The sequence below is a fragment of the Camellia sinensis genome, chromosome 8 (genome assembly GCF_055761805.1).
Source record: "Camellia sinensis isolate YWXY chromosome 8, ASM5576180v1, whole genome shotgun sequence".
Lineage (NCBI taxonomy): Eukaryota > Viridiplantae > Streptophyta > Magnoliopsida > Ericales > Theaceae > Camellia > Camellia sinensis.
The window spans coordinates 25,727,028-25,743,293 of NC_138968.1; the positions used below are offsets into that span (position 1 = coordinate 25,727,028).

At 32.2% G+C, this 16,266-nt stretch overlaps 1 protein-coding gene across 1 annotated transcript; it reads left to right on the forward strand.

Moving 5' to 3' along the window:
• The first annotated feature begins 12,745 nt into the window (after positions 1–12,745).
• LOC114289167 (large ribosomal subunit protein eL24) lies at positions 12,746–15,781 on the forward strand. Its single transcript, XM_082882341.1, has 5 exons — positions 12,746–12,839; positions 14,496–14,571; positions 14,705–14,806; positions 14,952–15,100; positions 15,359–15,781. The coding sequence occupies exons 1-5, from the start codon at positions 12,829–12,831 to the stop codon at positions 15,510–15,512; spliced, it is 492 nt and encodes a 163-aa protein (XP_082738467.1). The 5' UTR covers positions 12,746–12,828; the 3' UTR covers positions 15,513–15,781.
• Positions 15,782–16,266: the final 485 nt, after the last annotated feature.

The window sequence follows — 16,266 nt, forward strand, 5'->3', positions numbered from 1 at the left end:
TAAATGATGGATTAAAAGGCTAGAGAATCATATATTATATCAATGCAGGTACTTATTGTGGCTGTGCTCTGAATATTTTATTCAACAAAGTTGCCTACGAGAATCACCAATAGGTCATTAATCTTTGTCAAAGTATGATTTAAAGTTTACAGCTGTTTATGACTTTTGTTTTAAGAATCAGAAAATAATAGTTGTAAAATTGATTCTAAAAGATGTTAAATGTAAACATTTATACATGAAATTTGGTTCCTTGCTTGAAAGAAAAGAAAATAGAAAACAAAAGAAGAGAAGAGAAGGGAAGGTATGACCTTTATCATCAATTTGTTCACAAAGAGAAATCGAAGAGAAATGAGGGGAATGAAAAGGATGAAACCAAGGTCGTCCTCTAATATATTTTCACCTTGTGGTTAGATGTTTCCAATTCATTTAAGGTGAGAGTTTCATCTTTATTATCAGAAAATAATACAAATCAATCAATTGAGTTAAGAGAGAAACTAATCAGGTAATTTTTTAAAAATGGACAAATTACATATCAATGGTAACCTTTTAAAATAGCTACAGATTCTAAAGGATAGATTACAAAGGCTACAGAATCATATTCCACATCAATCCAGGTACTCATTGTGACTGTGCTCTGAATATTTCATTCAACAAATCAATGGTAACCTTTTGTAACAAATTACACTACAGTGGACACAGGACATAGGATGCAAACTTCATTACTATCACTCAATGTCCACAAAATAACTCAGTGTCCACAACAAACATGATGAAAGAAAGATTTGGCAGTGGCTTTGAAGGATGATTAACCATTTTTATATATTCTCCACCAAATGTATATTTTAGATTTTTTAGGCAAATCCAATGTAATGTAAAATTGGGGCAAATCAAAATCAAAATCAAAATCGTCCTAAGCAGATGAACTCAAAGTCGAAGTCACAAATCAGGGCATATAGATATAGATATATACATAGATATAAATCAAGGCATGAAATCAAAGTCAAAAATCTCAACAAATTAGGGCATATAGATATAGATATATACATATATATATAGAGTGAGAGAGAGAGAGAGAGAGAGAGAGAGAGGGGAACTAACCTCTGCAGACAGATCTGTGAAGACGAAGTCGTGCGTCACTCGATCGTCGTCGGTCGTCGTGAGAAGCTGCACTCGTCGGGTCGCCGGGGTTGTAAAAGCTTCGTTCAACCTCGATCGCCACCGGGGTTGTGAGCTACGCTCGTCGTCTCGCCGCTGATGGAGAGTTGCGCTCGTCGGGAAGCTTGTCGACAGAGAGGCACAACAAAGAAGAGAAGGAAGAAATGAGAGAGAGAGAGAGTCTTCAAGTTTTTTGTGAAAATGAATTTGAAATTTGAAATGAACAAGAAAGAAAGAGAAAGGGGCGAGTTTGCTTCAGTTTTCCACGTTGGCAGCCACATCATTAGTGCTAATTTAGTGATGAAGTTTTAGAGGTCGGAAGCATTTTTGTTAACTTTTTTAAGTAAATGCTAACTTTTTTAGTGCTATGACAAACACCCTCAATATGTTCATTCCATTTTCTTGATTGGTATTAACATTCTCTTTATGTATCCTAATCTAGTGCTTGATTTTATTAAGATGAATAGAATAATAGTTTTTTAATATTCTTATAGACGGACTACTTTCTAATAGATGATGATTTAGGTAATAATACATTTTTTAAGAATCAGATGTAATAATATACATTATGGTGAAATTGATCACACTTCATTGTAGTGTATCAAATATAACATAATTTTAATTATATTTTGATTGTCTTTAAACACTTTTTATTTCTTTCTTTTTTTTTCCGTCTTTTTTTTTTTTGTGGTAATTACAATCTTTATTATATGAGTTTGTTTCGCATGTCAACATTTTAGTTAAAAAAGTCATAAAAAAAATGGGAAACAATCTGAGAGTGGGATCAGAAAAAATAAATAAATACAAAGAGGTGAAATACATTGTAAAAATTAATAATTAAAATTTTAAACTTTTTTATTAATTTGTAATTATTTTACATTGACACAATGTCAGTGTAATTGTCCCTAAAAAAGTCAAAAAATTCTTTATTATTCTCTCTATATTTTACATATTTTTTCATAAAAAGTTCGAAAAATTAATTAACACACTATCTACTTTTACATTATATTTTAGCCATAAATTCACTAAAAAGTCACCTTCCCAAATCAACCCTAATTTAGCCAAAAAGCTAAAAAAGTCAAAAATCATATAAACTATCAAAGATTTCTTTTAATTTTCTTTACGCCCCGTTTGTTTCGACGAAAAACATTTTCTAAAAAAAATTTCACAAAAAACTTTTGAAAATAGAAAACATTTTTTAGAAAACTTCTTCTTATGTTTGGCTGCGTTCTTGAAATTAATTTACTAACGGTTGCATTAATAGTGGTGGTAGTGGCAGCGGTAGGATGGAAGTGAAAGTGAAGGTGTTGGGAGCAGTGGTGGCAACAGTGATGGTGGTATTGTGGTGGTGATGACGGTAGTGATGGCGGTGTTGTGGTGGTGGTTATAGAGCAATGGAGGTGTGGCGGCGACGGTGGTGATGGTGGTTGTGGTCGTGGTGAAAGTGATGGTAGTAGTGGTAATGTGGTGGCACTGATAAAATTTTAGTTCGAAAAATGTTTTCTGCCTTTTAAATGTGAAAAATATTTTCCACCAAAATAAATTTATTTTCCATTGACCATATAAAATGTTTTCTATTAACTTTTATTTCTTGTTGTATCGAATGACAAAAAATTCAAAAATATTTTTTTGTAAAAATAAACAAAATGTTACTTTTGCATATTTTTCCATAACAAGTTAAAAAAGGGAAAATATAAATAAATAAAAAATGGAAAGTAAACAAAATAAATTACAAATTCATAACAGTACAACACTTATTTGCACGATTTTGTGCATAAATCACTTGTATTTTCATTAGCTTGCAATTATTTTTGTTAACTTCTCACTTTTTTGATATTTTTTCTTTAAAAAGTTATTCCGAAACACTCATTTTCTGTTCACATCATATTTTGAGAAAAAAATTACTAAAATAACCATTTTCCAAACCAATTTGGTTACTTTAGACATAAAAACAAAAACAAAAATAAAAACAAAAACAAAAAATAACTTTTAGATAAAAAAGTTCAAAAGTTTAAAAGTCAGCTATTTGTCATCAACCAAAAAGGCTAAATATCACATCAACTTTCTTCCCTAAAAAAACTTTTTTAACAACTTTCTAAACACATTTTATTTTTCTTAGCTCCTTAAAAAAAATAAAAAAAACAACAATTAGGGGTGTAATTTGAACCCAATCTTGCTTCGGGTCGCGCGAGCTCATGCATTTTTTTTTTACTGAGCCGACCCACAAGTTGAAAAGTCTGGCCTAGGCCTAGACCCAAGCCCACTAAAATTAAGGCCTCAGATTGGGTCAGCGAGCTTGGGTGCCATGAGCCAGACCTAGTGGGTCCTTTTTTTTTCCTTTTTCTTTTTTTTACAAAAAATAAACGATAAATATATTATATATAGATTATTCATGAGGGATAAAAAAAAATGTACTAGAGTATTTTAGTTCAAATTAATGAGCTTTTTGATTATGTTTCATGTAGTGGTATTTAATTATGTATGACTTTTTTTTTTTTTTTTGGTTAACTTGTGACTAAAACAATATGAAATTATGTAATTTTATTCTTTTAAAATGAACAATTTTATGTATATCAACATGAAACGAAATATTACAATCATTAAATTAAATAAATAACATTTATTCACTGATAATTTTTATTTAAAAATAAAATAAAATATTACAAAAATTTATATAATTAAATAAAATAGATATAGATTATTGATGATGATAGAATAATTGTATCAAGTACATCCCAACTAGGTTGGCACCTACTAACCTACTAATCATTTGCATTATACTCCACCTCAATAATCAAATAAAAACATTTCAAAGTGACATAGTGAAGAAAAAAAAGTTGTTGACCAATTATCGGAAGAAGTAGACTATTCACTCACATTGCTCGAGAATATATCCAAATTGCTTTGAATTTTGTCAATTTCATTATAATTTTATCTTCTCATTTGCACATGCATATGATCTTTGAATATCATCAGTGTCCCAACCATTTGGGGTGTAAGCCTGTTGCGGTAATCACTGAGCACCCGTTTACTTATACTAAAAACTGTTTTAAAATCAACTGTATAAATGGAAACAGTTAGTATATTACGAGCCATTTATGAAAGTACAAGCCACATAGGTTCATTTTATTTTCACCAATCTAAAATATCAAAATTTTCGCTATCATCCACTGGCGAGCTATCCAAATAGCGTTGTAATTTAGAACTACTTACGCTTGTATGTTGAGATATTCTTCTACTTTTTAATGTTGAAAAAACACTTAATCTTCTGCCTCAAGATGAGACTAGTGTAGTGTGCATAAGTATATTCACAGATACACTGCCCTGTATTCTTCAAATAACTTTTTGCATATTTTCATAATAGGGGCAAGTTGTTTTTTATCAGTAAAAATATGTTCTAAAAATTCCTGTAAGCCAATTTATTTACATATATGATTAATTATTATGGCTAATCCTAAAAGATAAGGCAATTGATTAAAATATTTATCAAAATTTTCTTTTATTGCCGTAATAATGGTTACATAATATTCATTACCCATATATTTTGTGAAACTTTCATTATTTCTGCTAACATATGTAAAACAAATAGTGAAATAGAAATATATATATATATATATATTATAAGAAAATAATTTTGTTGCAATATCAAAAACTTTTATAAAATCTTTGTATAAGGCTACTTGGTACCAATTAAGTTCTGTGGGAGTCAGTACTCTTCTTAATAATGCTGTTGCAAAAAATAAATATATGTTTTTCTTTGTTTACAATATCTTTTTAACATATTATATGTTGAATTGCATTTGCTGACTATATCTAAAATTAATTTTTTAATGACATGACTTTTCATTGACAAATTTTCTTGTATTTCAAAATTTGATTAGCAGAAGAAATAATAGTAAGAACCACAATTTTGATTACCAGAATAGAAATCTCATATATATGTATAGCTTATTTAACAATCAAGATTAAAATATGAGCAAAACAACGAATATGAAATAAATCACCATTAACAAATAATTGTAAAGTTGATTTCAAATGAACTATAGTCTAATTGTAACATGCTACATTATCTAAACTAGTAGTAAATATTTTATTTTGTAAAGTCCATTCATATAATACATTTCTTATTTCGACCTAAAGTGAATGACCAGTATATAGAAGTTCAACTAATTTTTAAAAAAAAATATTTTTTTATTTAATTTCCAATCATTATCAACAAAAATATACAGTGATACATTAATATTCTAAACCATTATTTGACCACAGATCAGATGTTAAACAAACTCTTCCATTCAAATTTTTGAAAACGTCAAATAATTCATTTTTAATATTCTCAAATTTCTTTAAAATCCTGTTTCTAGTAGTATTTTTTGAAAAATTTTGATATTGCGATGCAAAATCTCCATGAATCATTTCTAAAAATTGAGACATTCACCAGTAGTAAAATGTTATTCTTTTTTTAATAATATAATCAATTATAAAATTTTGTACACGTATAGAATCATATGAAAATGTTGCAAATTATCAGTTGATGAACCCCCTAATTGCATTTGAGTTCTAATATTAAGTTGCTAACTTTGTAAATATTTTTGAGCATGCATTTTTAGATGACTAGTACCCCTTTCAGATGTATCACTAAGTAATACACAATATTTACATTTTTCTTTAAATACAGTTGTACCATTAGGATTAGTTAAAGGTACTTTTTCAAAATTCTCCCAAACAGTACTAGACATGCCCTTAGATGATGATGCTACTGTTGGAAGAGGGATATTAGGTATAGTAGAAGGTGAATCAACAGATTCATATTGTGTATATGCATCAATATCGACATAAACATTATTAATATTAAGATCTATAGTGTTAACAAATATTTTAATATTATAATGTGTTATTGGTTTGATTTATTTTCTTTTCTTCCAAGTTAATCCTTTTCTTGATGACCAAGAATCCTCTAAGCAACTTCCTATACTTTTACTCTAGGAATACTCCAAGTCAAGTCTTCTTCTCCAAGTTTTCCAAGTCTTCCAAGTCTTGCCCACCAAGTCAAGTCTTCTTCTCCTCCAAGAATCTTGTTCACTAAGTTTCCTCTTCTCCAAGACACTTGCCCACCAAGTTTCCTCTTCTATAAATTGAGCCTTTCACCTTTCTTATTGTAGCTCAAGTTTCTTATTTGTGAGATTATCAGGCAAATAAAAAAGGGTGTATGTGTAAAGCTTTGGGTTCAACCAATTGTGCAGTATTGGTTAACCATACGACTTAGTCGGACTATTGTATCCTAAGGGGGACAAGTCAAGGATTTTTTTCTACTGCACCAGTGTGAGGCTTTGCCTAACCATAGAGGGTTTGAATCTCCTTAAAGAGAGCGAATTTCTCGTGCCTCAGCCCTTACAATAGTTATTGTAATTTTTCTTATTTGTATTTTCTAGTGTTTTATTTGTAATTATCACCAACAATTTTAAGGAGATTCAACTAGCAAAAATTCATGGAGCCAGTACTGGAGAAGCCCAACGAGAATACCGGTGATCTCAACAAGCCCTTCCGATTCAAGGGAACCCACTTCAAGAGATGGAAAGGCAAGGTGCTTTTCTACCTCAGTCTTCTCAAGGTGTCCTATATTCTAACCGAGAAAAATCCGAACAAAGTCCCCACTGAAGAGATGACCGACGAGGAGTATGCTGCTCATCTTGAAAAAATCGAGAAATACAATACAGATGAGTATAAATGTCGATATTATCTTTTGAATTGTTTTTCAGATCAATTTTATGATTATTATGATACTATTTACACCACTGCCAAGAAAATTTGAAAAGCCTTGCAGAATAAATATGACACTGAAGAGGCAGGCGCTAAAAAATATGTTGCGAGCCGTTTTTTCCGCTATCAAATGATAGATGAAAATCAGTGGTGGAGCAAGTTCAAGATTTTCAAATGCTAGTGGCTGAAGTTAGATCCGAAGGCATCAAAATTGGAGACAATCTTGTTATAGCAGGTATTGTTGACAAACTATCATCATCTTGGAGGGAGTTCCAGAAGTCAATGCGTCACAAGCAAAAAGAGACATCCTTGGAGACTCTAATCACACGGATTCGGGTGGAGGAGGAAGCACGAGGACAAAATGCGCTTATGACACAAGAGCATTCCACTGCAAAGGTAGATTTAACTTCTGGAAATACTTTACCTAAAGGTCGATTTCATAAAAATAGTCACTTGAAGCCAGTTAAGAAAATCTGGAAAAATACTGGAAGGCCACAAAATAAATATTACTCGAGGCAAAAGAAATGGAACCAAGAACCCCCTTCACAAGATCTGACAAATGTGACATGTTTTGTGTGTGGCAAAAGTAGGCATATTGCTCAAACTTGCAAATTTCGGAAACAATAGTCTCGACCATAGGCTAATGTTACCGAGAAATCATTTGTGGCTATGATTATAGATATTTTTATGGTTCAATCTGTCGAAGGGTGGTGTGCAGACTCTGGTGCCAATAGGCATGTCTGCTATGATAAAGATTGGTTCAAAAATTCCACTCCTTTTAATGAGGAGAGGACTATTATGCTTGGTAACTCCAGTTTAACCAATGTGCTCGGGTGTGGGGATGTTGAGTTGAATTTTACCTCTGGACGTGTGCTTGTTTTAAAAGATGTGTTGTACACACCGTCCATGACGAAAAATTTGATGTCGAATTATTTGCTCAACAAAGCTGGTTTCAAGCAGACGATTGAATCTGACCAATACGTAATCACTAAAAAAGACATATTTGTGGGGAAAGGGTATGCCTGCGATGGAATGTTTAAATTAAATGTTGAGAATAAGAAAGCATATGTTTCTATTTACATGCTGTCTTCTATGAATTTTTGGCATGCTCGTCTGTGTCATATTAATAGCCGATATGTGGGAGTCATGAGTAGTTTAGGATTAATTCCCAGACCAACAAATAAGTTTGAGAAATGTGAAGTTTGCAGTCAAGCAAAAATAACTAAAAGGCCTCATAAAAGTGTAGTGAGAAATACTGAATTGTTAGAATTAATTCACCCTGATTTATGTGAATTTAAAGGAATTTTAACACGTAGTGGAAATAGATATTTTATCACTTTTATTGATAATTTTTCAAAATACACTTATGTATACTTGTTGAAAAATAAAAGTGATGCTTTTGAAAAATTTAAAGAATTCCTTCTTGAAGTTGAAAATCAATTCAATAAAAAGATTAAAAGATATAGAAGTGATAGAGACCGGGAGTATGAATCTTTTGGATTCAACTCGTTTGCTCAGTCTTTGGGAATAATCCATGAAACTACTTCACCATATTCACCTGCATCTAATGGTGTAGCAGAAAGGAAAAATAGAACTTTAACTGATTTAACAAATGCTATGCTAATTGAAGCAGGTGCTCCTTCAAATTTGTGGGGAGAAGTAATTTTAACTGCATGTTATGTTATGAATAGAGTGCCACATAAAAAAACAAAAGTTACACCTTTTGAGTTGTGGAAAGGACATAAGCCAAATTTGAGATATTTGAGGGTTTAGGGTTGTCTAACTTTTGTTAGACTTGTGGATCCTAAAAAACCTAAATTAGGTGTGAAAGCTGCCACTTGTGCTTTTCTTAGATATGCAACAAATAGTACAGCCTATAGATTTTTTGATATTGAAAACAAAATAATTTTTGAATCAGGTGATGCAATTTTTCATGAAGAAAAATTTCCTTTTAAATCTAAAATGGTGGGGGTCGAAATTATCAAGAAAATATTTTATCTGAAACCAGTCCCTTTACTCATCTTTTACAAAACCAAGATACTGTAGTTTTTGAACCTAGAAGGAGTAAAAGAGTCAGATTAGAAAAAGATTTTTGCCTTGATTATCATGTTTTTAATATGGAGGAAACTCCATTAACTTTACAAGAAGCTTTGGCATCTCCTGACTCTGTTTTTTGGAACGATGCTGTAAATGATGAGATGGAATCATTATTATCCAATAAAACTTGAGTATTAGTAAATTTACCACCAAGTTGTAAAACTATTAGCTGTAAATGGGTTTTGAAAAAAAAAACTTAAAGCGAATGAAACTATTGATAAATATAAAGTAAGACTTGTTGCAAAAGGTTTTAAATAATAAGCAGATCTTGACTTTTTTTATATATTTTCTCCAGTTACTAGAGTTACATCCATTAGATTATTAATTGCAGTGGCTGCAATTCATGATATAAAAATTCATCAAATGGATATTAAAACAATCTTTTTAAATGGAGACCTGGGTGAAGAAATCTATATGGATCAACCTGAGGGTTTTGTGGAACTCGGTCAAGAAAGCAAAGTGTGCAAGCTAATTAAATCCCTATATGGCTTAAAACAAGCCCCTAAATAGTGACATGAGAAATTTGATTTCTGTATGATTGAGAATGGCTATAAAACGAATGAATGTGATAAATGCATTTACTATAAATTTGAAGAAAATTTACATGTCATTATTAGTCTCTATGTGGATGATTTACTTATATTTGACTCTAATTTGCATATCATCATGGAAACTAAAAATATGCTTCGTAGCCATTTTGATATGAAAGATCTTGGTGAGGCTAATTATATTTTGGAAATGAAAATTACCAAAACTTGTGATGGTATATTTTTTGATCAGTCGTATTATGTTGAGAAAATTTTGGGAAAATATAATTTTTATAAGTGCTAGAATGTTCTTACTCCTTTCGATCCTCATGTGCGTTTATTTCCTATTGAAAATGATGAGGATGCAATTAATCAAAAGGAATATGCTAGTATGATTGGTAGTTTGCGTTATGCGACTGACTGTACTAGACCTGACATTGCCTATGCAGTTGGATTACTTATTAGGTTTATTAGCAAGCCTGACAGTGATCACTGACAAGCTATTGAGCGAATTATAAAATATTATCCGATGCCATAAAATATGGCTTGTTTTATAATAAGTATCCTGCAATACTTGAAGGTTACAATGATGCTGATTGGAATACCTTGTCAGGTGATTCATTATCAACCACTGGTTACTTATTTACATTGGGAGGTGATGCTATAAGTTGAAAATTGAAAAAACAAACCATTATTGCTAACAAAAATGCTAGAGGTCCCAAAAATTCTACCAAAAGTTTTACCAAATGTCTCACATGGGTGTGGGACCCACATGGGACCCACATTGTGTGGGTCCCATACCCATGTGAGACATTTGGTAAAACTTTTGGTAGAATATTTGGGGTCTCTAACATTACTCTATTGCTAATTCAACAATGGAGGTTGAGCTTATTGCTTTAGCTACAACTAGTGAAGAAGCAAATTGGTTGAGGGATTTGTTAAATAAAATCTCTTGTTGGGAAAAATCGATTCCACCTATATTGATTCATTATGATAGCACCGCAACAATTGGTCGAGTTAATAACCGTTATTATAACGGTAAATCCAGACCTATCAGAAGAAAACACAGTACTGTGAAATCTTATATGAATAATGTCATCATAAATGTGATTATATTAAATCTGGTGATAATCTTACAGATCCATTAACTAAGGCCTTAGCAAGAAATAGAGTTTGGAATACATCGAGAGGGATAGGGTTGAAGCCCATTGAATATAGCAGGAGCCATGTATGAGGATACTCAACCTAGGGACCAGAGATCCTGTAACTGGGTTTAATGAGAAAAACGATCATCTGATGGCCGTGAGAAATGTACTAAATTACTTTTTACCTATCCCTATGATGTAAGTGCATTTATTCTATAACGTTGTAGAGTTTGAGTTATTAAAAAACTCTTAATGAATTTCTGTAGCTCTTATTGAGTGGGGTGTCATAGTTACAAGAGTACTATTGACAGAATTCACCTATGTGAGTGTGGTAGTGGGGCCACTACCTATGAGATTTGGGCTAATTCTCAAACACACTCATGAATCCTGGGATCGCACAAGGTCGTAATGTACTAGCTCTTAAAGCTTACGTGAACACCTAGAATATTATGTGTGTGCAATAATTATTTATTTCCCTTAAGTAGTCATAGTTCAATGCTGAGCATACTATTGACTCTGGAGTAGATATTATTGTTTCACTAATGGAGGTTCAATACAGAGCACACCTACCATGATGCATAATGTCCTTATTTGCCTAATAATCTCAGCTTTTTTGTTACCTATAATATTAAAATAGGTGGGGGAATGTTGACAGATATTTTAATATTATAATATGTTATTGGTTTGATTTGTTTTCTTTTCCTCAAAGTTAATCTTTTTCTTGGTGACCAAGAATCCTCCAAGCAACTTCCTATACTTTTCCTCTAAGAATCCTCCAAGTCATGTCTTCTTCTCAAAGTCTTCCAAGTCTTGCTCACCAAGTCAAGTCTTTTTTTCCTCCAAGAATCTTGTCCACTAAGTTTCCTCTTCTCCAAGACACTTGTCCACCAAGTTTCCTCTCCTATAAATTGAGCCTTTCACCTCTCTTATTGTAACTCAAGTTTCTTATTTGTGAGATTATCAGGCAAATAAAAAATGGTGTATGTGTAAAGCTTTGAGTTCAACTAATTGTGCAGTATTGGTTAACCATACGACTTAATCGGGCTGTTGTATCCTGGGGGGGACAAGTCAAGGTTTTTTTTCTGCTGTACCGGTTTAAGGCTTTGTCTAACCGCAGAGGGTTTAAATTTTCTTAAAAAGAGAGAATTTCCCGCGCCTCAGGCCTTACAATAGTTATTGTAATTTTTATTATTTGTATTTTCTGGTGTTTTATTTGTAATTATCACCAACATATAGTAATGTAAGTAAAATAATATATATTAATTAACAATTAATTAAAATATTGAGTAAACAATAATGAATTTTAGAATAATAATTAATATATTTTACGAAATAATTAACGTAAAAATATGACTAACTAATAAATATTAATTCAAATAATTAATATTACTGATTGACGAATGCGATAAAAAAAAATTAGTTTCTTTTAATAAAAGTTTATTCTTACATAATTGCAATTGTCACTTAGGAATGAGATTTCAAAATTAATTAAACAAGTTGAGAGAGAATGGGAGTTTGAGATACAAATTTATTTGTGAGAAATAAAATGGGAGAGATATGATATTTATAAGAGTTGAAAGGAATGAGGGGTTAATTTATATTTAAAAATAAAAAATAAAAAATTAGTGGCCTTTGGTGGAAACGATCATTTGCCCATTTGAATAATTTTTATTTTATTTTTTAATTTTTTTTACCATTAGATACTACGCATTGACAGGGAGTCGTTGGAAGCAGATCGGGTTGACGAATCGAGCAGTAAAACATAAGGCCCAAATCCAAAGTCCCAGACTAAACTCGAGCTCAGGCCATGGGCAGGCTTCAGTGACCTACAGAATGGTGGGCCAATTTTACATCCCCATCAATGATCCATAAATAAAATTAAAGAAAAAAGAAAAGAAAAGAAAAGGAAGCCCAAACACCCATTTACCAAATGAAGCCAAAAGTTGGAGGACGGTGTTGTCATTCTAGAAATGTGAGGGAGGAGTAATTGACATTTTAAAAATTTGAAGGGGTGATTGTGTAATAACTTATAAACCTAAACCTACATTTATAATTTACAAACAAATCACACTACTATATATATATACATCAAGAAATATCCGATTCTAGGGTTTCAAGGAGATAGTAGCTGCTGCCGCTCGCTAGCCATGGTTCTCAAGTAAATTTTATTTTCGCCTTTTCTTTCCTTCAATTTTCGTTTCTATCTTCAAAATAAATTATCTGTCATATGTGTTTTGTGGGTTTTATGAATCATGTTCTTGAATCCCTCTGTTTGGTTGTCTAGAAAATGGAGGAATGAGCATGAAATTTTCACGCTGTTGTTCTTTTTTTCTCTATAAGGGATCTAAACCTAAGATAAAGCATTTGATACTTCATCTCTCTTTCATAAATTGATTGTTTTTTTAGCCTTTGATTTGATGCCAAAATATCAGAAAAATTTCACAAAATATAAGAAAAAACAGGGCTTTTTAGAATTCCTCCCCCCCCCCCCCCCCAATAAGGATCTAATTAGCATATTTTTGGGTGTAATTTTATTATAGACAGTAGACAAATATTGAAATTCGGACCAATATTCCTAACAGTAGTGAAGAATTGACAAGACTGTTGTTGTTGATCTGAACAATTATATAATTACCATTGGATATGTTTTATTCATTGTCTCTATATGTGTAATGAACACACTTGTTTGTTTGATTTCAAAAAAGGAAAATTATATAGAAACTCACTTTGTAGACCCATTTTAATGATCCAGAGTGATTGGCCGATGATTAGAGAAGACATGAGAGAGACGAGTTGTCAGATTTTCTAATAGACTGCCACATCATTGGCTTTGAAAGTTGGTTCTAACTTTTGGTCTAGAGTAGCACTGCTCTTCATAAAATTGTGGGGTACACAGTGACGCACAAATATTGGTTCAATTTGAAATTAGTTCATAAACTTGTAAATATAAATACTTGTACTTTATGCTATTAGAAGCAGGTGTAAAATTCTTTCTTCTAAGTCATTAATGTTTTCATCCTTAACTTAGCACTCTCTGTTTCTTTTTGTTTTGTGACCTGCAATGTGTGGGTAGTTTTATCATCGCTCTTATTTAGACTTATGAGTGAGATTTGTTTGAGCTTGGTATATGTGGTCTTTTGTCAGTCAATTCACTAAGGCAAACCCGCCACAATAACAAGTTTTCACGTTCTGCATATAATATACTAGAGAGGCATCTGACAATACAAGGGGTGGAGGGCTTAAGCTTTGAAACAATATTTGGCCCGACTGCCAAAAGAATAAAAAAGAAAAGAAAAGGCAATGCAATGAAAACTGCTAACTAAAGTGGGTAGTATAAAAATGACAAGGTCAAAGAAAAGAAAACCCTGAAACAGATCTTCAAGGGGACGGAGATGGGTTCTGCCCCTGTGACCTCTATTTGCATTAATCCTAGAGGTGCTGTATTGAGGATCTTACAACAGACTGGAGGCATCTCAGAAAGCCAATTGCTTCGGCTCTTGGCTCGCTATGATGCCCACATGTATATATGGCGGTGTTTGCACACGCTATGCGGGTGCAATTTTATATCAAAATTTTTGGGTGGTTTGCTGAATGAGAAATATAGGTTGGTTTTGAAAATTGGTTAGCAGTTATGGTCATATTTTGTTATACTTGTTTTGATATCTTGTACTTCATCTACTTAATTCTCAGAAACTTGACAACATGACAAATCATGTCATGTTTCCACCAATAGTTTATGAACACATGTTAGGGTCCTTGAATTTTGTTGCCATACTATCTTGTATTTGCTATTTAAAAAAATTGGTAATTTCAGGACTGAACTCTGCCGATTCAGTGGGGCCAAGATATACCCTGGCAAGGGTATCAGATTTATTCGTTCAGACTCTCAGGTAATTTGAAGACAATGCCATCTTGGTTGTGATGTGAATCATATGATGCAATCCTGTGTTCTTACCTAATCCCTTTTTGGGTTATTTTATTTATTCTATATATTGAAAATGATTAACTTCTGGTTCAATGAAGGTCTTCCTCTTTTCCAATTCAAAATGCAAGAGGTACTTCCACAACCGGCTGAAGCCCTCAAAGCTCACCTGGACAGCCATGTACAGGAAGCAGCATAAGAAGGTAATTGAAATTTGTAAAGTGCTTTTTTTCCTTGAATCTTTGTATTGGGAATTAGTTCCTTTCATTCTACTTCCAGATCATTTTATTTACCTTGAACCGACTATTTTTATGTTTACAATTTTGTTTCGCCTCCAACCACTCACAGGATGCCGCTCAAGAAGCTGTTAAGAAGAGGCGTCGCACTACCAAGAAACCTTACTCGAGGTCCATTGTTGGTGCTACTTTGGAGGTCATACAGAAGAGAAGAACCGAGAAACCTGAAGTTCGTGATGCTGCCAGGGAGGCGGCCCTGCGGTATATTGTCTTTCCATCTTAGAAATAGTGCTTTTGTTTATGCAACTCCTGTTGGGGTGGTCAATTATTTATTCTATGAAGGGTAATGATATATGAACAGAATTCGTGTACAGTGCGTCTCATTTATATCCATTCATTGGAAGTAAAAATGTCTATCACTATGGTTTCATAATTGCAAAAGTGTCACTGTCACATCATTTGTATTAAATTTTGTATGTAAGTTATGTATGAATAACATTTTCCTTCTGTGAATTTCAGTGAAATCAAGGAGAGGATTAAGAAAACCAAGGATGAAAAGAAGGCTAAGAAAGCCGAGGTGACTGCGAAAACACAGAAGTCACAAGGCAAAGGTATTTCAAAGGGTGCTGTACCAAAGGGCCCCAAGCTTGGAGGTGGTGGTGGAAAGCGTTGAAAGGCCATTTTCGGCTGTTGTGTTCTTATTGGGGTATATGTCATAAGCTAGAAATTTTATCAATGATTTTGTACGGTGGGATGATTTATTTTCTCGTTTAGTTAGAGTTTATGGGCATGCTTATTTTCCCTCTATTTTATGTGTAACTTTTTTTTAAAATACATTTTTGCTCCAGTGGATTTTAATTTTTGGTTTATTTTGAAGGAATGGTTGAAATGTTCTAAAACAAAGCTGTTTATTATATATATTTGAGTTGCTTGATGTTGTAAGTACTTTTTGTAGGCTTTAACTTTGAGCTTGATTGAGGCTGTAGTGTTTCCCAGTCATGTTAAGATTGGATTAATATGTGTAGTTTTATTTCATATATGAATGGGCAATGGTTTACAGGCCAAAGAGTTAACTTGGATCTCGAATTGTATGGTGTTTGGGAAGTTTGTGGGTTGGGTTTTTTTTGATTTTTTTCACTAAAAGATAAATTTTTTTTAAACTAACAAAAATAAATCCAAACAAAATATCACATCTAACCTTATAATTATTTTATTTTTTTTTTCACAAATATCACATCTAATTACAAAAAAATCTAACTATTTTTTCAAACATCAAATTTTTTTTCTCTAATAATATCTTACAATTAAAAAAATTTATATAAAAACTCGCTTTCCAAACCCTCACCATAAAATAGTTTGTCTCATGTTGCAAAAATTTATGAGGTTTACTACATGAACTAATAACTATTAAATTAGGACATTATGTT